At 38.4% G+C, this 24408-nt stretch overlaps 1 protein-coding gene across 5 annotated transcripts in view; it reads left to right on the top strand.

Annotated features, from left to right (window-relative positions):
* Positions 1 to 24408, top strand: part of PAK1 (p21 (RAC1) activated kinase 1) — a 155415-nt gene that overhangs the window by 75362 nt on the left and 55645 nt on the right. For 3 of the 5 annotated variants that reach the window (XM_060605534.3, XM_060605537.2, XM_060605533.3), the window contains exon 2: positions 11428 to 11638. In XM_060605534.3, coding sequence (XP_060461517.1) covers positions 11449 to 11638 — 190 coding nt within the window. In that variant the 5' untranslated portion in view covers positions 11428 to 11448. The remainder of the gene's footprint in view (positions 1 to 11427; positions 11639 to 24408) is intronic. The other 2 variants (XM_060605536.3, XM_060605535.3) reach the window with 1 other exon arrangement.

Below are 24408 nucleotides of genomic sequence, written 5' to 3'. Positions count from 1 at the left end.
TACAGGGAAAAGAGAGAATGGCTTTTGATGGGAGTAGGAACACTTCCTTCATTGTAACTGGGTGATGCAGGTGCAGACAGGCACATAGATTTGGGAGTGGGAAGATGGAATTCTCCTGCAAAGATTTCTATTTTCTCACAGAAGGTGAGTTCATCAGCAAAGGGGAAAGGGTGAGTGGGAAGCCCAACTGAGTGCTCATTTGAGGCAAGGTAATCATATGTAGGGAGGTATTCATAATTTTCAAGTGAAAGCAGTCAATCAGGCAATGTTCTCTAGGACATTCAACTGCTTCAGTATAGAGACATTTGGGAGGGAGTTCAGGTATGCCAAAGCTGAGATTTTTCCAGTTGAATTTTGGAAAGGGAGAGGAGGCAAAGGGATTGATTGTTTTGTTTTCTGTGTGTCATGTGTGTGTTTTAATCAGATTTGTTTAGATTGATCAGATTTATTTAAAGTATATATGTACAGTGAAAGCCTGTTATAAGCTGTCTTATTGTCCTACAGATTTTACTGAGAACCAGTCATCATTTGCCTGTAATTAATATCTTTTTTTGAGAGAGAGAAAACATGTGTGCACAAATGGGGGAGACAGAATCTTAATTAAGCAGGCTCCTCAGCCAGCACAGAGCCCGAGGCAGGGTTTGATCTCATGTCTCACCATGAGATCGTGACCTGAGCTGAAATCAAGAGTTGGATGCTCAACTGACTGAGCCACCCAGGCGCCCCCTGTAATTAATATCTTAAGTCTCAGTTCATTGGCCTCTACCCCAGTGTTAACAGGCTCCTATGGTAATATGACTGTGATACCATTGTGAACTTTGAGCACATTGTAGCGTATTTAGTAAATTCTAATTCCCCTTACTTTTTCCTTTTTTTTTATTGTGGTAAAATGTATATAACATAAAACTTACCATACTAACTATTTTTTTTTTTTTTTAATTTTTTTTTCAACGTTTTTTTAAATTTATTTTTGGGACAGAGAGAGACAGAGCATGAACGGGGGAGGGGCAGAGAGAGAGGGAGACACAGAATCGGAAACAGGCTCCAGGCTCCGAGCCATCAGCCCAGAGCCTGACGCAGGGCTCGAACTCACAGACCGCGAGATCGTGACCTGGCTGAAGTCGGACGCTTAACCGACTGCGCCACCCAGGCGCCCCCTAACTATTTTTAAGTGTACAGGTCAGTGGCATTAAATACATTCACATTATTATGCAACCATCACCAGCATTCATCCTAGAACTCTTTTTATTTTACAAAACTGAAGCTCGGCCTGTTAAACAGTAACTCTCCATTTTGCCTCCCACCAGCTTCTGGCAGCCACCATCATACTTTTTATCTTTATGATTTTGACTACTCTAAAGATCTCATATTATTGGAATCATATAGTATTTGTCTTTTTGTGATTGACTTATTTAACTTAGCATAGTGTTCTCAAGGTTCATCCATATTGTAGCATGTTACAGAATTTCTGTCCTTCCCTGAATAATATTTGAGTGTATGTGTATACTACATTTTGCTTATCTGTTCATCTGCCAATGGATCCTTGTATTGCTTCTACATTTTAGCTATTGTGAATAATACTGTTATGGACACAGGTGTGCAAATGTCTCTTTGAGACCCCATTTGTGTGTGTGTCTGTATACCCAGAAGTGGAATTGCTGGATCATATGGTAATTCTATTTTTAATTTTTTGAGGAACCACTACACTATTTTCCATAGTGGCTGTACCATCTTACATTCCCACCAGCAGTGAGCAAGGGTTCTAATTTCTCTACATCCTCACCAATACTTGTTGGTTTCTCTTTTTTTGATAGTAGCCATCCTAATGATGCAAGGTATTATCTCATTGTAGTTTTGACTTGCATTTTCCTGATGATTAGTGATGTTGAACATTTTTTCATGTGCTTATTGGCCATTCACATACCTTTTTTTTGAAAAATGTCTATTCAGATCCTTTGCCCACTTTTGAATTGAGTTGTTAGGATTTTTGTTGTTGAGTTTTAGAGGACTGATGGGTTTTGATGTTTGAGTGATTTTTATGGACTGTAATTAAGGAAAAAGAGAAGTGAAGGCTGGAGGTACTAATGGATAGTGGATTAGAGCTCAATAGAAAGTCTAGGAATTGTAGTAGAACTTCTTGAGCAAGTGAGCTGCATGGCTTGGAGATTGTGTTAGAGTATATATGATTCATTCCAGATATTGGAGTTGATGCACATTTTGGTGATAAGGTCTAGGGTGTGATCATGGGAGTATTGGCCAGCTTGGACTGGAGGTCTGCAATTGAAATGGCCAGAGTGTTGGAATGGTTATCATTGTGGCTGTAAAAGTCACCTAGAATGATAACTAGAGGGGTACAGAAGAAGACTGATCAAGGAACTATAAAGCCTTTGAGTGAGGTGACCGGGAAGTGAGTATTAGGCAGGACGGAAGTGTGATAGCAACCAGTGGAGGCTGCTCAAAGGAAAGAGGTTTTTACAAGGAGAAAGGAATTGTTTGGAAATAGCTCTGAAAAGTTAAGGACAACACTGATACGTTGGGTATGAGAGAGAAAATAGCTTCCAGTTGAGAGGGCTGCTGAAGTCTCTTTTTTAGGTGATAGCCAGGTTTCTTTTAAGAAAAGGAGGCAAGGGGAGTTAGCCCATGACAAATGGGAAGATACAGAGGAAGTAGTGAAAGGGATCCAGAATATGGAGGGGGTGAGGAATTTGATGAGATTAGAGGGCATACAGAAAAGGTAGGGGACAAGATTTTGGGTGATTGAGGATGACTGAAGTAAATGGACACTGGAAGCTTGATTGACTTAGTCCTGATTATCTTTTAGAGGAGAGAGGGCAGTCCACTTTTAAGCTGTGGTTCTTAACACTTCCAAGAGAAAATGTTCCTTTGAGGCAGCATGTGGCAGTGTGGGAAATCACAGGATATGTTTAGGCAGAGATTGACTAGAAGGTCATCCATGTAAGAGGCAGCTGAGTAGATTTCATTGTTCCTTGGGTGGTTGAACCAGATGGCCATATAGGTTCCTTTCAGCTCTCAGATTGTATGGGCCTCAGGTTTCAGCGATGATTTTCTTAGTTCAGGGCATCCATTGTGAAGTCTGATGGTTTGAAGCTTATCCTTAACTGTTGAGAATAGCTTAACTGGAACTGCAGGTCAGGAATTTCCCAAGATGGTAGGGAGAGGTATCAGACCTTTGCTACTAGTTTCTGCAGGTAACTCTAGTGGCTATCTGCACAGGTGGTAGAAGTGAGGAAGATATGTAGATCTGATTGGTGAGAGGAGGGAAGGGTGAAGGTACATGGCTGCCTTAAGTCTGTGACTCCAAATCTCTCTGCCTTTTCCATTTCATTTTGCTGCATCTCATACCTCTCTGATTCCAGGTATAGTCCTTTGTTCATTTTGTCTCAAACTATAATTAGTGTAGAAAGGGAGTGTTTTTAAGAGAATCAGAATAATCAGAGGCTCATCATGTCCTCATTATTTCATTGAGTGATCTTAGGTAAATTTCATACCCCTATGGGTTTCAGGTTCCCAGCTATAAAATAAAGGTTTGGAACTGGCTGATTTTTCATGATCCTTCTAGCTCCTATGTTTTTTTCTTGTAAACAAGGCAGGCTTAGTCTGTGAACCTTTGCTAGTTACCTCATGTGTGCCAGGTTTGTGCTGGGTGGGACTTGGAGAATAGAGATTAATCAGACTCAGTTTTGTCCTTTGGCTTGTTCATAGTCTGGTGAGGTTATTATGATTATATGGAAACTGCTGCATAGAAGTATGTATAAAATGCTATTAAATTTTGGGGAAAGGATAGAAGTAGGGGGGTTTCTATGAAGGTTTCATAGAGAAAGTGAATCAAGCTGGGTATTGAAGAATGAGTAGGAGTTTGCTTGGCAGACAAGTTGGGACATTTAGGCAGAGAGAACAGTGTGGGCAAAGGCAGGGGCATGAAAGAATATCGAGTTGGAATGAACAAGTTTAGGGAATAATAGAGATGAAACTAGAAAGATGAATGGGGGATAAGAACGGATATTTATCTATTTTGTGCCAGGTAGCATGCTAGGTGCTTCTCTCTATATATGCTTTTTAAGTTCTCATACCTGTATAAAGTACATAGTCTTATGTATATTTTACATGAGAGGAAACTGAGGGTCAGAAATTAAAGTAGCTTTCCTAACAGCCCAGAAACAGCCTCCACAGTTTTCCTCTCTGCTACTTCAGCAGTTGCTTTCTTGTTGCTAAACCAGAACAAGTGGCTGGAGGCTGCATAGCGGGAGTGCCTTTGACGTGTCAGAAGGACATCCCTCAGCAAATTCAAGACTGCAGCATTCCAGGCTCCTGCCAAAGAAAGCCTCCTGGCACAATTTAATTAAAGATCAGATTCTCATAACCAGGTGTCAAGGGCATGCAGTACTCCCCAGTTCTGGGTGGAGTGTTGGTCATGCCAGTCTCAGCTGCTTTGAGTTGTTGACTGACAGATGTGGTTAATATATGGAATAGGTTTTATTTTCTCTTCTTCCTTTCTCTCTTTCATTTTAAATAATGGCCTGAGGGATTATTAGAGGTTATCTAGCCCATTCCTTTGCTTTTAGAGTGAACAGTGACATGTGGTGTAGTTGAAAAAGAGGTGGTCCTCTGGTCACACAGACTACATTTCAGATCCCCGCCTCTGTTGGCTCTGGGTGACTGGCACCATCTCTGACATTTTGCTTCTTCTGACTTGTTCACTGTTTTATCCCCAGCACCTAGCACAGCCTGGCAGACAGTAGGTGATGAATAAATATTTGCATGAATGAATGAGAAAAATGATACCAACCAAATAGATTTCCATGTTTTCTGTAAACTCCAAAGTGTTTTAGAATGTTACTGGTTATTAAACTGTCAGTGTCAAATGATGGCTGAAATCCTATTTGCAAAGACAGTTAGTTCAAGAGGTTTTGCAGGGACACTGGTTTTTAGAATTTTAGCAACCCTGTTAGGCAGTTCAGAGGACTCTTCTAAACTCCAAGTCCCATTGTGTGAGCTCAAGTCAGCGCAGAGTCCTCTGTGCAGACAGATGGCAGCTGGTCCCCTCCTCCAGGCAACACCTCTTTTTTCATTGTCATCTCTCCACAGCCTTTTTAAATCAAGTGTCATCTTTTATTTTTAACACGGGACATTCATTGCATGGATCTAGAACTGCTTAGAAGGGACCATTTTTCTGACCAGTGCTGTATGTGTTACAGAACATAAAAGGCTCTCTGTGATCACTGTGTCCTACTTTTTCATTTTCATGTTGTGTTCTACCACAGTGTACTCTCACGGTTGCTCTTCCTGTGGTCTGGGATGCACTTGCCTTTATCATTCTCTGTCAAAATCATCCATTTATTTATTGACTGTTTTGTTTGGTTCAGGTACTATACCAATGCCTGGGCCTATTTTACACCAGTTAAATCAGAGCTCAGCATTGGTATCCATCCCCCCAACTTTTTATTAGGAGAAATTCCAAAAGTACAGCAAAGTTGGAAGAATTTTACAGTGAATACATGTATACCCACCACCTAGATTCTTCTGCCATTAACATTTTCAAGTATTTGCTTTATCACATTCATTATAAGTTATATATGGACAAGTATATCACATCCCTGTGTTCATTCATTAATCCATCTTATTTTTTTAAATGCATTTCAAAGTAAATTGCAAATATTAGTGTACTTCCCCCTAAGTACTTTGGCTGGTGCTTTAAAAAGCTCATAGGGGGTTCTAATAATCCAGAGTCAAAGACCACCAGTCTGACCTGTTTATTCTTTAAGCCCCTCCTTTTAACATCACCTCTTCTATGAAGCCTTGCTGATCACCTAAATTCAATATAGTCTTTCCTTTTTGTGTCTTCTGACATTTTACTGCTTATCCTGCTCTTACAGCACTATTCACAAGTGGCCTGGCATTGTGCTTTTCTAGATCCTATCTTGCTTACTAGACTGTGAGAACCTCTAGAGTTAGATCATATTCCTTTATTTATCTCTGTGTCCCTGGTTTCCAACATGGCAGCTTATATGTAAGTACTCAGTAAAAATTTATTGATTTGAATTGTACTTAAATGAAGAATCTGCAGTGATAGCAAAAGGTGTCCATAACTTTCACATGCTTAGCCTCATGGAAGACATTAGTAAATATCAATCACATCCAGCCCAAACATGTTTATATTGTTGTATATTTGCCATTGGCTAGATTTGACTTACCTAAATCAAGAGTAGCAGAATTCAGGTCAGAAAAGGTACGAAGGGGCAGGGCGCCTGGGTGGCTCAGTCTGTTGAGTGTGGAGCCTGTGAGTTTGGAGTCTGCTTGGGATTCTCACTCTCTCCCTCTTCTGCTTGTGTGCTGTCTGTCTCTTTCTCTCTCTCTCAAACCAACCAAACAAACATTAAAAAAAAGAAAAGTTACAAAGGCGCTACAGTTACGTCAGGTATATTTGGAAAATTGTTTGGCAGAGTCTGAAAACATTGGAACCCCCACCTTTAAATTGCTGTGCGATCTTAAGCAATTTCATTCTGTGTTTTGGACCTCAGTGTTCCTATCTGTTATATGAGAGGGTCAGATTAGGTGGCTTCTAAGGTTGCTTCTGGCTTTGGTGTTATGTGTATCTTGGCTCTTTATACTGTGGCTGTGGCATCCAGATGTGATAAAGTGGAAGGAAGTAGCGGTTGGTGTGCACACTTCTTCCCTCAGTCCCTGTCCAGTTTCATCTAGTATGTAAAGTACCTTACACATAGTGGCTACTTGAAAAGTGTTTTCTTCCCCTTCTTTCTGCCCAAGCACGATGTCTTTATGCTTTTTATGGCAAAGGAGACATCAAATCACTTCCCTTCCTTGATTGCCTTCTTGACCAGTATCTGTCTAGTGACTACATAGTGGGAAACAACAGATTGCCCCTCATAGGTGAAGGGACTTTTATTAGAATTGTAGCTAGTAAATAGCAGAGCTAGGACTTAAATCCAGGTCTCTTGATTTTAGCCTCCAGTCATCTTTTTATTATATTGTCCTACCAATGGCCTTTTTGAAACCTCACAGTGATCCTGCATGTATTATAGAGCCATTCAGTTGATTCATAATACTTCAGTATAATTAGTTTCTCATAAATTATTAGGCTCCCTAAGCCTCTGGGGTATTGGTAAAATGTGGTCAGTCTATCTTTCCCCCTCTGTATTACCAGTTTGTTCTCTAGGATGGGTAGAAGGGTGCCATCTGAATGATCATTCTAAATGTTGGCCTTGAACCTAGCTTTATACTGCAGCATGTCAGAAGGCATGGGCTTGTTATCCTCTCAGATCTTTGGCCTGCACAGACTGTTAGAAGATTTAAGATGTGTTTGGTCTCCTTATTTAAGAGTTGAGTATGTTTTTCCTTTCTCCCCTCAAGATTGATGTTTTGGACTTGTTTTCCTGTAAAAAAAAAAAAAAAAAAAAAAAAAGTTTAAAATGGCATAGTTTTAAACATGTGCCAGTTATTGTCCTGAATGTAGATGGACAAAATGACCAGTGAGGGGATCTATGAAGTGTAAAGAGAGTAAAGACTGGTGGAGGAACCATAGGAAAAGACTGCTTGGAGGGCTGCAGGGAAACTGGAAAGTAGTATAGAAACATTAAGTCCAAGTAAGTTCAGAGGGAAGGATCAGGAAGATATAAAATTGTGTTCTGTGAGTGTAGTTGAAGGTACTGACAGTGTTTAGCATTGAGAAAATAGATTTGGGGGGTTTTGAAAGATGTTTTCAAGTATCTAAAGTTCAGTCTGGGGAAGAAGCAATAGACTTTTTGGAATAGCTGTGAGGTAAGATTTAGGACTAACAAATAGAAGTAGTTTTTATTTATTCATTTATTTGTTTACTTGCTCTTTGTTCATTTGTTCAACAAATCTTTATTGAGTATTCTTCTTATTTAAAAAAATTTTTTTAATGTTTTTTTTTAAATTTATTTTTGAGACAGAGAGAGACAGAGCATGAGTAGGGGAGGGGCAGAGAGAGAGGGAGACACAGAATCTGAAGCAGGTTCCAGGCTCTGAGCTGTCAGCACAGAGCCTGATGCAGAGCTCGAACTCACGGACTGTGAGATCATGACCTGAGCTGAAGTCGGACGCTCAACCGACTGAGCCACCCAGGTGCCCCTATTGAGTTTTCTTTTTTTTTAATTAATTTATTTAAATTCAAGTTAGTTAACATACTGTGTAGTATTGGTTTCAGGAGTAGAACTCAGTGATTCATCACTTATGTGTAACACCCAGTGCCCATCACAAGTGCCCTCCTTAAAACCCATCCCCCATCTAGCCCATCCCCTTCCCATCTCCCCTCTAGCAACTTTTAGGTTGTTCTGTATTTAACAGTCTCTTATGGTTTGCCTCCCTCTCTGTTTTTATCCTATTTTTCCTTCCCTACCCCTATGTTCATCTGTCTTGTTTATTAAATTCCACATATGAGTGAAATCATATGATATTTGTCTTTATCTGACTGACTTACTTCGCTTAGCATAATACACTCTAGTTCCATCCATGTTGTTACATATGGCAAGATTTCATTCTTTTTGAATATTCTGTTCCAGACCTGGTGTTGAGGATTGAGAAATAAATATGACTGAACTTTCTTCTTCTTTTTTTTTTAACGTTTACTAACTTATTTTGAGAGAGAGTGTGTGTGCACCCATAAGCAAGGAAGAGTGAAGAGAGACAGAAAGAGAGAATCCCAAGCAGGCTCTGCACTGTCAGTGTAGAGGCTGACACAGGGCTCCATCTCAGCTGAAATCAAGAGTCCCAAGAGTCCAAGGCTTAACTGACAGAACAGTTTTTGTTCATAGCATCCAAGCATCCTTGAACTTTGTTCTTGAGGAGTTCATAGTCTAAGTCTGGCAGAGGAGGGAGTGTATGGGGAGGAAATGTCTAAACAGATAATTGCAATGCAGTGTGAAATAGATAGAACTTAATATAAGTAAGAACTCTAAATGAAGTGACCAAAGATAGAATAGGCTGTCTTTTGAGACTGTAGATTTCCTAAAATTGGAAGTTTTCAAGCATAGGCTGGGTGACCTAGGCTGGAATGTGGTACAGAGGATTCAAGCATTGTATTCCAACAACAGATTTTAGGTTTTAATAATTTGGAATCATTTTGAAAATGGAGGGCTGCCCCTGAGAATTCTCCAAGTATGGTGGAAGAACTGAGAAATGAAGAAAACCCTGTATCAAAAAGGGTGATGAAGCCTTTCTTGGCATAATCTTGGGCTATAGCCCTCAAAGGGAGTTACATTCAATGAAACTGTTGGCTGAAGGACCAGAAAGGCAGGAAGGGCCTGCTTAGGCTATCAGGTAGCTGTGGGGAGTGTAATTTTGGAACTGGCAGTCCAGAGTAGGAAAGTACACTTGAGAACTGAGCCTGTGGAAATTCTCTTTAGGGGAGCTGAGGGACTTGAGTTGGGGCTGGAAGGGAAAGCAAAGGCAAATCTGCAAAGTGAAGCTGGAACAAATGGATAAAAAGCACACTACCCAGAGAGTTAGTATAGATTAATAAGATTGTCCTTGCTTATTTGATTTCTTAAGTAAGGAGCAGTTGGTTTGCCAGAGGTAGGTGAGGATGAATTACACAAAGAGGTAAAGCTTGAATTTGGCCCTGAAAGATGAGTAAGATTTTTATCAGTCAGAGGAGGGAGAAATCATTGACAAGAAGCATTGGCAGGAGGGTAAGAAACTACTTGGCAAATCAGGAGAATAGAGGTTTCTAAGGTACAGTTTGAATGTGGGCTGTGTCCGGGTGTGATGGCTTAGTTTGTAAGGAACTTTAGCTTTTGTGATGGATTTTAAAGTAGAGGAGTGCTGTATTTTAGATCACTGATGGCATGTAGAGAAATAATTAAAAGACAAAATGGATGCAGGTGATCATTTAGTTCTGCATTTATTAGAAAATGTAAAAAAGATTCAATTTTGTTCATAGTATTTATGTAATTGGCATCTACAGCCGTGGTATTCAAATCTGGCTGGCATTGGGATCACTAAGTCTTAAAATTACAGAATTTGGACCATAACCCAGTCATACTAAATCACAATTTGTGGGGGTCAAAACAGGGCATCTGTATTCCTAAAAAGCTTGTGATGATTATTATGTTGGTTTATGTTTGTTTGTTTGTTTGTTTGTTTGTTTTTTAATTAGAAACGTTCGTCTCTAAAACATTGTTGTATTTTACTCCACGGAACTTATATTCTTAATGTTTATTTATTTTTGAGAGAGACAGAGACAGAATGCGAAGGGGTTAGGGGCAGAGAGAGAGGGAGACACAGAAGCAGAAGCAGGCTCCAGCCTCTGAGCTGTCAGCACAGAGCCCGACGTGGGGCTCCAACTCACGAGCTGTGAGATCATATCCTGAGCCAAAGTTGGACGCTCAACTGACTGAGCCACCCAGGCGCCCTTCAGAATGTATATTCTAAGTAGTCATGGTTAGAGATACAATTTCTGCTGTAACCTAGAAGAATAATGAGAGACTTTATTAATTGTGGACACATTCATGCCTGTCTATTGTCAAGGACACTTACTTATTTAAGGTAAAAACACCTATCTTCATTAAAACTATTGGTACCATGATAGGAATTCCCCTTTAAAGATTTTATTCCTTCCCTTTACCAGAAGCATTGGAGATTACCAGTAAATTCAACACCGTATATGACAGGATGGTTACTGCATTGGCCATCATGTGTTTAGAACCAGGTCAAATTTACTGGAGAGATGATCTAGGCCAAGGGGGCTAGAACTCCCCCTTCAACAAAGTTTTCCTGAAAAGGACTGGATAAATATTTTAGGTTTGTGAGCATATAGTTTCTATTGCAACTACTCAACTCATTGGAATGTGAAAGATGCCATAGACAATATGTAAATGAATGACTGTGTTCCAATAAGACTATTAACAAAATTGGCAGCTTTACTGACTTTTGATGTAGTGATACAGTCCATTCTAGAGAGGGAACATGATTTCCTAAAGCTACAGGATTAAAGGTTGGCAAAGACTTACTATGTAGAATGCTGTTAGCAGTTTTATTTAATGAATGAATAAACGGAACCCAAGTGGTTAAGAAATTCTTCTAAAGCTAGTAAGTGGCACTGGGATTCACACTTAGTTTGGGATTCATATTTTAGCTGGGCCAAATTTCTGCCTTTTAAATGACATCATGGTGGTTCTCTGTGCTCTCCAGTGCCTTAGAGAAAAACAAGAACCTTGTGAATTTTCAGCAGTGCTTGGCACAGAGTAGGTATTACATCTTTGAGTATTGTTGACTGAATCAGACAGCAGTAGTTATGGTGTGCAGTGGAAGGATTTGAGCTGGGCCCTGGAGGATGGGTTGTATAGTTTGGACTTAAAAAATTTTTTAATATATATTTCCTTTAGCACGAAAATGATAAAAGAGTTATTTTGTTCTCTCTGATTCCAGTAGCTGCTGGTGGTGGTGACGATGTCAAATAACGGCCTAGACATTCAAGACAAACCTCCAGCCCCTCCGATGAGAAACACCAGCACTATGATTGGAGCTGGCAGCAAAGATGCTGGAACCCTAAACCACGGTTCCAAACCTCTGCCTCCAAACCCAGAGGAGAAGAAAAAGAAGGACCGATTTTACCGATCCATCTTACCTGGAGATAAAAGTACAGTATTTCATTTTTCTCATCATTTGTGTACTCTGTTTATTTTTCTTTTGCTTTTTTTGTTTATTTATTTATTTTATTAAATATAATTTATTGTCAAATTGGTTTCCATACAACACCCAGTGCTCATCCCAACAGGTGCCCTCCTCAATGCCCATCACTCACTTTCCCCTCCCCCTCCCGCCATTCAACCCTCAGTTTGTTCTCAGTATTTACGAGTCTCTTATGGTTTGCCTCCTTCCCTCTCTGTAACTTTTTTTTTTCCCTTTCCCCTCCCCCTTGGTCGTCTATTAAGTTTCTCAGGATCCACCTATGAGTGAAAACATATGGTATGTGTCTTTCTCTGCCTGACTTATTTCACTTAGCATAATACCCTCCAATTTGTATACTTAAAACAATTTTTTTTGTAACCTAGATAAAAGATCTCTCCTTTCCTTGACTTAATTTTCCTTTAATGCCTTTTCTCCCCTTAAATACTTCCTTTGTCTTTCTTTCCTAACGTGGCTGAAGTCAAATAGAAAATAGACTTATTTTTATATTTTATTAACTATATCTGAACAAAATTCTAAGAAAATAATTATTCTGTTACCAGAGTTTGGACAATCTAACACCAAATATTTACTTATTTTTTAAGTAAGTGATTAAACTTTTATGAACTCACAAAATATAAGAAATACTGGAATGTCTTCATTTGTAAATTTTTTTTGTAAATATTTATTTATGTTGAGAGAGAGAGAGAAAGAGAGAGAGAAAACATGAGTAGGGGAGGGACAGAGAGAGGGAGACAGAGGATCAGAAGCAGGCTCTGTGCCAGAGCCTAACACAAGGCTCAAACTCACCAACTGTGAACCATGACCTGAGCCAAAGTAGGAAGCTTAACTGACTGAGCCAACCAGGTGCTCCAAGAAATGTTTTTTTCTCAAGCTAGTTTCATTTGGAATGTCTTTCTGATTCTTGATTGCCTCTTATTTATTCGTATGCCCCCATCTCACATAGATTTGGAGATTAAATATCGTTAAGAAGGGTAGGTAATAGCTGAGAAAAGGAAGCAGGACCCAGCATGAGTTTGCTAAGGATAAGTCATACTAGGTGGGCTCATTTTCTTTTTACTGATAAAACTTCTAGAAGAATAATCAGGATTTTAATAGTGTATCTCATAAAGTCACTGAGATCCTATGGACAAGATCATGAAATAGAGGTTTGGGTATGGCTATTGATATGAGGTAAAATTCTCAGTCATGCTTGCAAGTCCTTTTCTTGTGGGGTGTTGACAAAATTGGCTTTCTGTTTATAAATAGTTATCATAGCTTCTGATTTAGATGGACCTGGTTCAAATCCTGTATTCATCACTTACCAGCTCTCTGACCTTAGGTATGTGAGTCACCTCCTTTGACTTTTAGTTTCCTATCTGCAGGAAACATTGGGATTTTCATATCTCTAAAATTGGGATAATATTTCACAGAGTTGTTGTGTGAAGATTACAGCAAATTTCCTAATTAAGTACCTTCCACACAGAAGGTACTCAAAAATTAGTACCCTTTCTCTTTACTCCTTTATTGAAGCTGGGAGGCATTAGACTATATGATAAAATCAGAATTGGGATTCTGAAGCAGTAGGCCAAATATAACAAGCACAATGTGAATTGCAGAAAATATCTTACGTTGCAGAAAAATATAACTGCATAACTATAGATCAGTATAAGATGGTAGATGATAGTATTATTAACCAAATAGGGAACACGGGAAGAGGAACAAGTCAGGAGGTTTGTAGTTGGAGAGCAGGAAAGATGATGACTTTAAACACATCGCATTTGAGGTGAAAAGATAATTTTAGGCACTTTGCATCTGAGATGTCTTGACATAGAGATGTCTCATAGGCAGTGATATTACGTATAGGAAATGATTCTTGAATAACTGAAATGAGAACTATTGAGGATTATTATTGAGTATTTGGGGCTTGTGTCTTTGTGTGTGTTTACCCTTTCCTCTATTCCACCTTCATTGTGAGCCCTTTGGGGGCCTAGATAGAAGAGATAGGGGTAAGTTGCCTAGCTTTCATTTTCTGGCTAATTTATTTATGTAGTAGTGGTTAACTTCCTAGGATACAGGGGCTATGATCTAGGTGGTATTACCCTGCCCTAGAATCTTCTCCCACATATATAGTCACTTTGTATCCCTCAATTTAGGTGGATGCTTATTTTTAACATTGTGCTTTAACAACCATAGTTCTTTTTTTTTTCCAGTGGCTGAAAACTTTATTTTTTTATTTCAATTTTAGTTAACATACAGTGCAATATTGAGTTCAGGAGTAGAATTCAGTGATTTATCATTTACATACAGTACCCACTGCTCTTCACAACTAGCAACCTCCTTAGTATCCACCACCCATCTAGCCCACCTCCCCACCTCTCTCCATCAACCCTCAGTTTGTTCTCTGTCATTAAGAGTTTCTTGTGGTTTGTTTCCCTTTCTTCTCTCCCTGCCCTGTCTTCTCATATTCTCATCTGTTTTGTTTCTTAAATTCCACATATGAATGAAATCATATGGTATTTGTCTTTCTTTGATTGACTTATTTTGCTTAGCATAATATACTCTGGCTCCACCCACATCATTGCAAATGGCAAGATTTCATTCTTTTTGATGGCCAAGTAATATTCTACAATGTATATATACCACATCTTCTTTATCAATTCATCAGTCAGTGGACATTTGAACTCTCTCCATAGTTTGGCTATTGTGGATAATGCTGCTGTAAACATCAGGGTGCATGTATCCCTTGGAATCTTTGTATCCTTTGGGTAAGTATCTAAGAGTGGAATTGCTGGCTAATGGGGTAGTTCTATTTTTAATTTTTTGAGGAACTTCCATACTATTCTCCAGAGTGGCTGCATCAGTTTGCATTCCCACCAACAGTCCAGGAGGGTTCCCTTTTCTCCACATCCTCGCCAACACCTGTTGTTTCCTGTGTCATTAATTTTAGCCATTCTGACAGGTGTGAGGTGGTATCTCATTGTGGTTTTGATTTGTATTTGCCTGATGATGAGTGATATTGAGCATCTTTTCATGTGTCTGTTACCCGTCTGGATGTCTTCTTTGGAAAAGTGTCTAATCATGTCTTCTGCCCATTTCTTAACTGGCTTATTTGTCTTTTGGGTTCAACAATAATTCTTGAACTCTATAAATAAGTAGGTCTTTGGCCCAAGTTTCTACATATAGTAGAAAGGACTTTTAAAATTAAAGTTGGAATTGTTCTTGCTGACTAACTAAGATTCCTGCCTCATAGATACCATCAAAATTAAAATTTTTTGTGTTTCAAAGGACACCATCAGGAAAGTTAAAAGATAACTCACAGAATGGTAGAAAATTTTCTTAAATCATATTTCTGATGAGGGACTTGTATCATACATATATGGAGAGCTATTACAACTTAACAATAAAAAGACAACTCAATTAAAAAATGGGTAAAGGATCCAAATAGACATTTCTCCCAAGAAGATATACAAATGGCCAATAAGCACATGAAAAGATGCTCAAAATCATTAGTCATCAGGGAAATGCAAATTAAAACCACAATGAGATGTCATTTCACACCCACTAGGATGACTATAGAATAACAAGTGCTGACAAAGATGTGGAGAAATTGGAACCCTCATACACTGCTGGTGGGAGTGTAAAATGGTACAGCCACTTAGAACAGTCTGGCAGTTTCTCAAAAGATTAATCATAGAATTACCATATGACCTAGAAATGGAAACATGTTCACACAATACTTACATATGAATGTTTATAGCAGCATTATGCATAATAGCTAAGAAGTAGAAACAACCCAAATATCCATCAACTGATGAATGGATAAATAAAATGTGGCATATCCTAACAAAGAAATATTACTTGGTAATAAAAAGAAATGGAGTTCTGATCCATGCTACAACATGGGGGAACTTTGAAAACATTATGCTAGTGAAAGAAGCCAGTCACAAAGGACCATATATTACATGATTCCATTTATATGAAATGTCCAGGCAAGTCCATAGGCAAAAAACAGATGAATGGTTGCCTGGCGCTGTGGGAGGAGGCGGATGGGATCAGAGGGTGATGGCTAAGAGGTATGGAGTTTCTTTTTGGGGTGATGAAAATGTTCTAAAATGGATTGTGAGAATGGTTCCCTAGCTCCATTAATATACAAAAAGCCACTGAATTTTACACTATATGGATGAATTGTATGGTTTTAAAACCTTTTTTTTTTTTTAAAGAAGATTCTTGCCTAAAACAGCAGGTACAAGTATAACCCTCAGACATCATTGAGAACGAAAGGGATGATCTTATGTACTGAATGGGGAGATGGGGTTCTGAATATCTGGGTTGTGGTCTTAGTTCTGTTATAAATTGGCTGTCTTTTTTTGGGTCAGTTATTTCTCTGTAGACTTCAGTGCCTTTATCTAAAAAACTAGAGTCAAACCAGTAGACATATAAAGTCTCTTACAGTTTTGAAATCCTGTAATTCTATAAATAAGATTATAAAGATGAAATTGGATTGGGCTATATATGTAGGTGGAAAGAAAGTAGGCCATTGTAAAGTACTTTAATTAACGATAAAGCTGTAGACCCAGAGGTTTTGCTTGGACACTCTTGCTGAGTGATCCTTGGTCAAATCTGTCTGAAAATAAATCTCATAGCTCAAGATCAAAGCTGTATCTTTATAAATTCAAAGCATAGATGTAGAAAGCATAGAGTTATAAGTAGCTCTTGTGAAATAATCTAGTAACCTCTCTTTCATCCCCTAGTTACAGATTTTCTATGCATGCCCTGAGCCCAGAGATTGCACCCCTTTAAAGAACACCTACCTAGATGGCTATAATTAATGCATACATCAAAATGAAATAAGTGCTTCTTTCCCCTTTTGTTTGGATCCTTTGTTCAGTTTAATTCTGTGCTTGTTGATATTATCTTTCAAACAACAAGCATTTTTGCCCTTCGCCCTGTGCCTCATTTAGTCCCGGCAGGATACAAACCAGTGTTGGCAGTCTTTGAAGTGGTATGCCCTTACTAAAGTATTTGGTCTAGAAATGGTCTAGAACTGGACTTAGAGAACCCAGATTGAGTCCTATCTCTGACATTTATTCTGTGATTTCTTTTCCTTTTACCAGTTGATTTTAATCTCAGTATCCTCATCTGTAAAGTGGGAATAATCATAATTCCCTATCATGAATAGGCTTTTGTCATTTGACATAGTAGACATAAAGTAGTAGACATTTTCTAAACTGTAAAACATTACAAATATGAGGGGTTTTGTTTGTTTGTCTTAATGGGAAACTCATTTCTTGTTTTAATCTGATGCCCACAAGTCATTTTCAGTTGAGGAGGCTGAGGTTTAGAGAAAATTAAATTGCTCAAGATCTCACAACTGGAAAGTGGTCGAGATGAGTGTGGAACTAAATCTTCCTAAAGTATCTGTTACAGCATAACCTACTCTCTCTGTTAGTTGTTCTCAACCCAGATTACTCATCTGACTCACCCATGGTGCTTTTAAAAAATAATAGGTGTCTAGGTCCTACCCGGACTTTTGGAGCCAAAATTACCAGAGTGGTAGTTTTAGGTCTCTAAAGAGATTTGGGAAACGAGAAAGAAGAGTCTTTGTGGCCTGCAGTAGTGGTTGAGATTTGAGCTGGCAATGGTTAGAATGCTTGTGGGCATTACCTAATGCTGACCTCCAGCGCGGCTTCAGTGTGTGCCTGGGGAAATGAATAAATAATTGGAAGAAGCTGTAATTGAAGGCCTGTAATAGGTGGCGCTGGGTTGCAGAATTCTATGTGGGAAAGCCTGGTACCTGTGGTTGGGGTCTGGAGCCTTTGGCTTATTCTAAGAAGTCCCGCAGCATTTAGTTTGGAATCTTTTTCTGGCTGAATTTTCACAACCAAAGTGGAATTCTCCAGGCTTGGGAAGAGTTGAGCAAAGTTAATTTTAAAACTGGACTACGTCAGTGTTTATCTCTCCCAAGTTTGGAGTGTTTTACTGCCTTGAGCTCAGATTAACTCCGCTGAACCAATGAGAGGTACTTCTTAAAAATAAATCTTTTTAAAAAATAAATAAGGCCAGTAATTTGTGCTGAAACCTGGATGGCTATACCGTACCATAGGATTTGGCAGTGTCAGCCTCATTTCCCATGCTATTTGAAAACCAAATGGACTACAGATAGGGTTAAATCAGGATGGATGAGGTTGCAAGTTTCTTTTTCTACTTTGTTTCTTCAAACTGGTCATCTCTAGTTCCATGACATCAGGATGATTCTTTCTTTTTTCTTCTCAGCCACAGTTTGTCTGTCTTAATGAGTAGGTTGGGAACTCTTACTCTGCAACTCTCTCACATTGATGATAACTCATGTTTGTAAAGCTCTTTAGCTTATAAAGCATATACATTTTCTTTACCTTAGTTGATCCTGAAATTAATAATAATAATAATAATAATAAAATAGTAGTAGTAATAACAAATAGTAATAACACAATAGTAATAACCATAAAATGGTAACAACAATAACCCAGCTACTATCTATTGAATGCCTATTAATTTCCATACAGTATTTTAGGAGCTTTGATGTTTGTAAAATATACCAGCCCTTTTAGGTAGATAAATATTTCCATTTTGTAGTCCGTAAACTCAGGTTCACAGTGATTAAGTAACTTTCCCAAGGTGATCTAGTTAGGGGGTGGCTGAGTTGGGATTGAAGCTGATTCCACTGTAAAGCACTGATACTCTTATGCTTAGCAGGTCAACAACTTGCCCAGGGGCACATGCTGCATAGTTGTAGTGCATGGAGTCTGAATTTGAATCATTGTCTCTTGACTTCTGGACCATACCCTTTCATTCTTCTAAGTCTTTGGACACCATATAGTGTTTGAGGGCTCCCATCTTAGAGATATTCATACAAGCGCCTTTAGTAGAACTGATTTGGTTGTTTCTTTTGCTTTAAAACAACTTTGCATTGAATGACATTCATTCTATCACTTACTGGCATATTCATTTAGTCTGCAATATGGGGCAGGCACAGTGCATACAAAAGAAACCATGTTGGAGTTTAAGCACTTGAAGTTGTTGCCATTGCCCATCCCTGACTTTGAGACTTTTGGTAACTTGCTTTACCTTTCTTAGCCTCAGTTCTTTTACCTATAGTATTGGTACACAATAATATTTATCTCATAGAATTGTTGTAAGGATTATGAGACTAAAGATGTGAAAAATGTTATGCAAAGTAAGCCTTGTTAAGACTTGGTAAAATTTTGGTGGCTATTATTGCTTGCAGTCATAGTTTTCTTTTGGAATCTGTGATTAACACTTCAGAGTTGTTACGATATTTACAAAATAGCAGCTCTTGACAGGGTTCCTCTAAGGTAGAATTAAAAAATGGTTTTGGGGTAAGCTACCTTTCTCTGTCCACATATAGGCCTGTATTTCCTGTTGGTTGAGATAGGGCTAATGGGAAGGCCAGATTAAGCTATTTTGGGCATTGAGACTAAGCAGACCCAAGAACAGGTTTCCCAAGAAGTTCTCAAGAGTTCTCTGTAATATCTGTCAGAAGCAGGAGTCTAAGCTCTGGATATGGGCTTGGATCTCTGGAACAAATAATATATTTGAAACTGAGGCCAAAAAGGTAAGCCTCTTAAAACTACAAATCTTAGATACTCTTCATTTCTTTCTTATTCTAATTCTCTCTCTTTTCCCTTTTTTTCCCTTTCTTCCCTTCTTCCTCTGTGTTCTCTGATTCACTTACATAGTTTTTGTCCACAGGGTTGGAAGCACTGATGTACATATGATACTAGGAGTTTAGCTTGGCAACCAGTTATATGTTCAAGATTTTCTAAGGAATTAATAGTATAAAGTATTCTGTTTGGGGTTTGGTTCCTCCTGCAGTGTTCTCACTTACTTGTTGTATGGCCTTGGACAACTTCCTGAACTTCTCTAGGCTTTCCTGTCTTTAAAATGAAAAAGTTGGAGGTGCCTGGGTGGCTCAGTCGGTTAGCATCTGACTCTTGATTTTGGCTCAGGTCATGATCTCATGGTTTATGAGATTACACCCTGTGTCGGGCTCTGTACTGACAGCGTGGGGCCTGCTTGGAATTCTCTCTCTCCCTCTCTGCCCTTCCCCTCCATCAAAAATAAATAAATAAACTTTAAAAAAATAAATAAAATGAAAAAAATTGGACTAAATGCTCTGTAAGTTCGTATGTGGCTCATGAACCATGGTTTCTTATAGGTCCCCTCATTGCACTTTCACCTTTATTTGTAAAATGCACATTTCAGAAGTGTACAGTTTAGTGTTGCATTGACCACATCTATGTGGCCACTAACCTGTCCAACAAAAAAGGATATAACCAGCCCCCTAGAAGCTCCGTTCGTTTTCTCTTGCAGGCACTAACATCTCTCTCTTTCCCAAAGGTAAACCCATTAATGAGTTGCTATACATAGAATCATACAATGTATATTCTTTTCTTTGTCTTCATTTGATTAACACTGTTTATAAGATTTATCTGCAATTTTACATACAGTTTAGCTCATTTCCATTGCTATATAATATTCTCTTATAGGATTATTTTCCATTGTACTATTGATGAACATCAGGTTGGTGTCAGTGGTAGACTCTTATGGGTAATGTTTTCTGATCACACTTGTGCATATTTTTATAGATGTATTCACACTTTTTTGTTGGGTACATATACATAGTGAAAATGCTGGATCATGTAGATACTTATGCTAAACTTTGGTTGATAATTAAAAAATTCAAAGTTCAAACACATGGCTGTTCAGTTTATATTCCCACCAGTCATGCATAAGAGTTGCACTTCACTTTTTTGTCGCCACTTAGTTTTGTCAGTCTTTAATGAGGTTGAGCAGCTTTTCATGTTAATTGGCCATTTGGATATTCTTTTTTGTGAAGTGCTTATTCAAGTGTTTTGCCCACTTAAGAAAAAAAATTTTTTATTGATTTTCAGGAGTTCTTACCTAGATGTAAGCCTTTTGCCAGTTGACTATATAGCAAATATCTTCATTTATGCACTTAATGGTATCTTTGATATATATATGACATGGTGTCTTTGATAGAATTAAATATAGCTAAATGTATTATTTCCTTTTTAATGTTTTCTGTTCTGTTTTGGAATCTTTACCTACTATAAGTTATGAAGATTTTTCTATTTGAATTTTTTCTATGTTCATATACACAATCCTATTATCTGTGAATTGTGATAATTTTGTTTCTTCCTTTTTAATCCTTCTTCTTTTCTTTCCTAGTTGCACTGACTAATACCTTCAGTATCGTGATAAATAGCAGTGACACCCTTAATCTTATTTGTAATCTCAGAGGAAAACTGTCAACATTTTACCATTAAGTTTGATGTTGGTGCTAGTGTTTTTGGTAATTAGCTTTTATTAGATTAAATGGATTCCCTTATAATCCTAGTTTGCTATGAATGTTTAATCACAATTGGATATAAAATTTTAGCAAATACATTTTCTCCTTTATTTTGTTATTATGGTATATTGCATTTACTTTTTTTAAAATACTGAGATATAATTCATATACCATACGGTTCAGTGGTTTTTAGTATAGTCACAAGATTGTACAACATCACAATGCTCTAATTCCAGTACATTTTCCACCACCCTAAAAAGAAACCCTGTACTTCGCCATATTTCCTTCTTCCCCTTGGCAACCGCTAATCTACTTTCTGTCTATGGATTTGACTTCTCTGGACATTTTATATAAATAGAATCATACAATATGTGGCCGTTTGTGACTTGCTTCTTTCACTTGGCATGATGTTTTTAGGTTCATCCATGTTGTAGCATGGGTCAGGACTTCATTTCTTTTTACAGCTTAATAATATTTTGTTGTATGGATATACCATTTATCTGTTTATCAGTTGAGGGACATTTTGGTTTCTATGTTTTGATTATTTTAAATAATGTTGCTATGAACATTCACTTACAAGTCGTTGTGCAGATAAAGGTTTTCATCAGATTCCTCTAGACTCATACTTACTAGTCATCATAGAAAAATGTGCTAGCAGCAGCAGCAGCAGTTGTCCCAGGCAGCCTGACGTTTGTGGCCTTGGGATCTGGGACTACCAGTATCCTGAGTTTGCTTTATTTCCTCCATTGTATCATCCCTCAGTCCCATGCTTGGAGTACATCTCTAATAAGAGCTTATTAAATTTGGTTGACTTGCTGGGCAGATAGAAAGCTGGGGCAAAGTTCACTGTTTTCTGGCCCTTTGTTTATTCTGTTTCCTTCTGGAATGCCCTTTTCCATTTCTGCCTGACCAACTCCTGTTATTCTTCATGATTTCTTTCAGGTATTATCTTCTCCAGAAAGGTGATTTTTACCTACCTTTATCTATACCTGAACATGGATCATTGACCTATTTTGCAGGTCTAAGAAGAAGAAAGTGACTTTGATCTAAGAAGAAGAAAGTGACTTTTCTAGGGTCATAAAGTGAATTAATGGCAAAGATAATACTGGATCCATCCTCCACTGACTCCTAGTCCAGGACAGATTTCTTTTAACTTCCTGACCTCAGTGTTCTCAGCTCTGAGATGGGGATAATCTATGCTGTCTGGTTCTTGGAGTTGTTGTAAGGAGCCAGTGAGGCAGTGACTGTGAAAAGGCTTTGTGAAGGGCTATACACATGTGAGTGTGATTGTTACTTCCAGTAAGGCATTCAGTGAGTGCCAGGTAGCTCTGTGACTAGGTGGCTTCTCCAGTTCTGGCCTGCTTTCCTGCCTCAGGTGTCCTGTTTCCTGCTGATGCTCTCCAGCCAGTGACTACTCAGCCTAAATAGCATGGCACGCAGGATAAATTCTGCCCATTAGGGTTCTTTTCCCCCCTGCACTTCCCTCCTCTCCCACTTCAGCCAAGCCCTTCTTTTCTTATACTTGTTCTGGTCTGTGTTAAACTGCTATTTCAGTAAGTAGTTGCTTCCAGTCAAATCAGTCAGTAAGGATCAGAGGCTATCACAAAGGGTAAAAGACTTGATCGGGTGAACGGAGTCTTACCACCATATGCTCTGTGATACAGTGAGTCAGTTTACTTCTTAGGGCCTCTTACTTCAGGAAGTAGAATAACAGACTCTAAGGTTACTTCTTAATGTTTTGGGGGTGTTCTTGAATTAACCTATTCTGTGTTGGGTCCTCAATGGAAGATTTGGAAGTATAACGATCATAATTAGAAGCCATGATTATGGTCCTCAGGAAGCTTACATTTTAAGTAAAGGGGTAAGTCTTTAAAATAGCAAGGAATCATACAAGACAGGAAATGACTAAATGCATGGTGGTGTGGCAGACTCAGTGTCTTGGGAATTCACAGAGGGAGAAAAGTCAGGAAGAAGTAAGTGGGACTTGGACCAGTCTTTAAAAGATGACTGAGAATTTGACAGGGAGATTGGGAGGAAGAGCATTCCAAAGTAAGGAGAAGAAAAAGAGCAAAAACTTGGAGGTGGGAATATGGGAGGTGTATGCAAAGGTTATGGGACAAAAAGTGACCAGTGGAAGCCAACTTCAGCATTACCCTGTATGTTCATGTGTTAAATGATTTCATTTCCTTGGGGCTCTTTTCTATAGATTACTCAACCTCTAAGCCCCTCTCTTTTTGTGTCTCCATTACTGGAGTTTCTTTTGTATTTGACATTCTATGCCTATAATGGCATGTTATATAGTATATTAATAACATAAATTAGAAATAATATGTAAAAATATAAGGTATAGAAGTATAAAATACAAATCCAAATAAAACATAAAAGGGGCGCCTGGGTGGCTCAGTCCGTTAAGCGTCCGACTTCGGCTCAGGTCATGATCTCACAGCTCGTAAGTTCGAGCCCCTCATCAGGCTCTGTGCTGACAGCTCGGAACCTGGAGCCTGCTTTGGATTCTGTGTCTACCTCTCTCTCTGCCCCTAACCCACTCGCATTCTGTCTCTGTCTCTCTCAAAAATAAACTTAAAAAAACAAAAACATAAAAGTTGTTTTTCCCTACCATCTTTTAAATGACTAGATCAGGGGAAATTTAGGAACAATAAGCAGTTCCAAAGCCCTGCAACATGTCCCATGCATTCTAGCTATGAGTAAGACAGATGGACTTATGTCATAAATGACTGCTTTATTTGGGCCCTGCTAAACTCTTGGCCTTTCCTTTCTAAAAACAGCTGCTTCTTGAAGGGAAATTGCCAAATGCTGAATTGCTTAAACTCTAGCAATTGGCATGTAGGCAAATAGTTCTTATTAAGACACTGAGGAAAGGAACTTTGGAATCAGACTTGGGTTCAAATCCCAGCTCTTACTAACTGTGTGAGCTTGAGCAAATTATTTAATGGTTTTTTTTTTGTTTGTTTGTTTTTTGTTTTTTGTTTCTTCATCTGTAAAATGACAATCATAATAATCTATCTCATAGGATTATAAGAACTCAGGAAAAGAATGTGTTAAGTTATGGTATCTTACACATGGTAAGTTCTTATTTAATATTATTTCTTTTCCTTTTATACCAAAGTATATTTTCTTGACTCAACTTGAAATTCTTTAGGGAAGGTGAAATAATAGAATGTAAAGGGCCTTGGCTTTGAAGCCACACCTTTTGAATTGCAGTCACTTCAATAACTGTAGGCAAGTCTGTGCTTCAGTTACTTAATCTATAAGTAAAATTAATTGCCTCTCAGGATTGTGGTAATTATATGAGATGATGTGAATGGAGTACCTATTAAAAACTGTAGGATGCCATGTCAAGAGGAATC

Source organism: Panthera onca, chromosome D1 (genome assembly GCF_046562875.1).
Source record: "Panthera onca isolate mPanOnc1 chromosome D1, mPanOnc1 haplotype 2, whole genome shotgun sequence".
NCBI classification, from domain to species: Eukaryota; Metazoa; Chordata; class Mammalia; order Carnivora; family Felidae; genus Panthera; species Panthera onca.
This window is presented reverse-complemented; position numbering and strand designations above follow the sequence as displayed.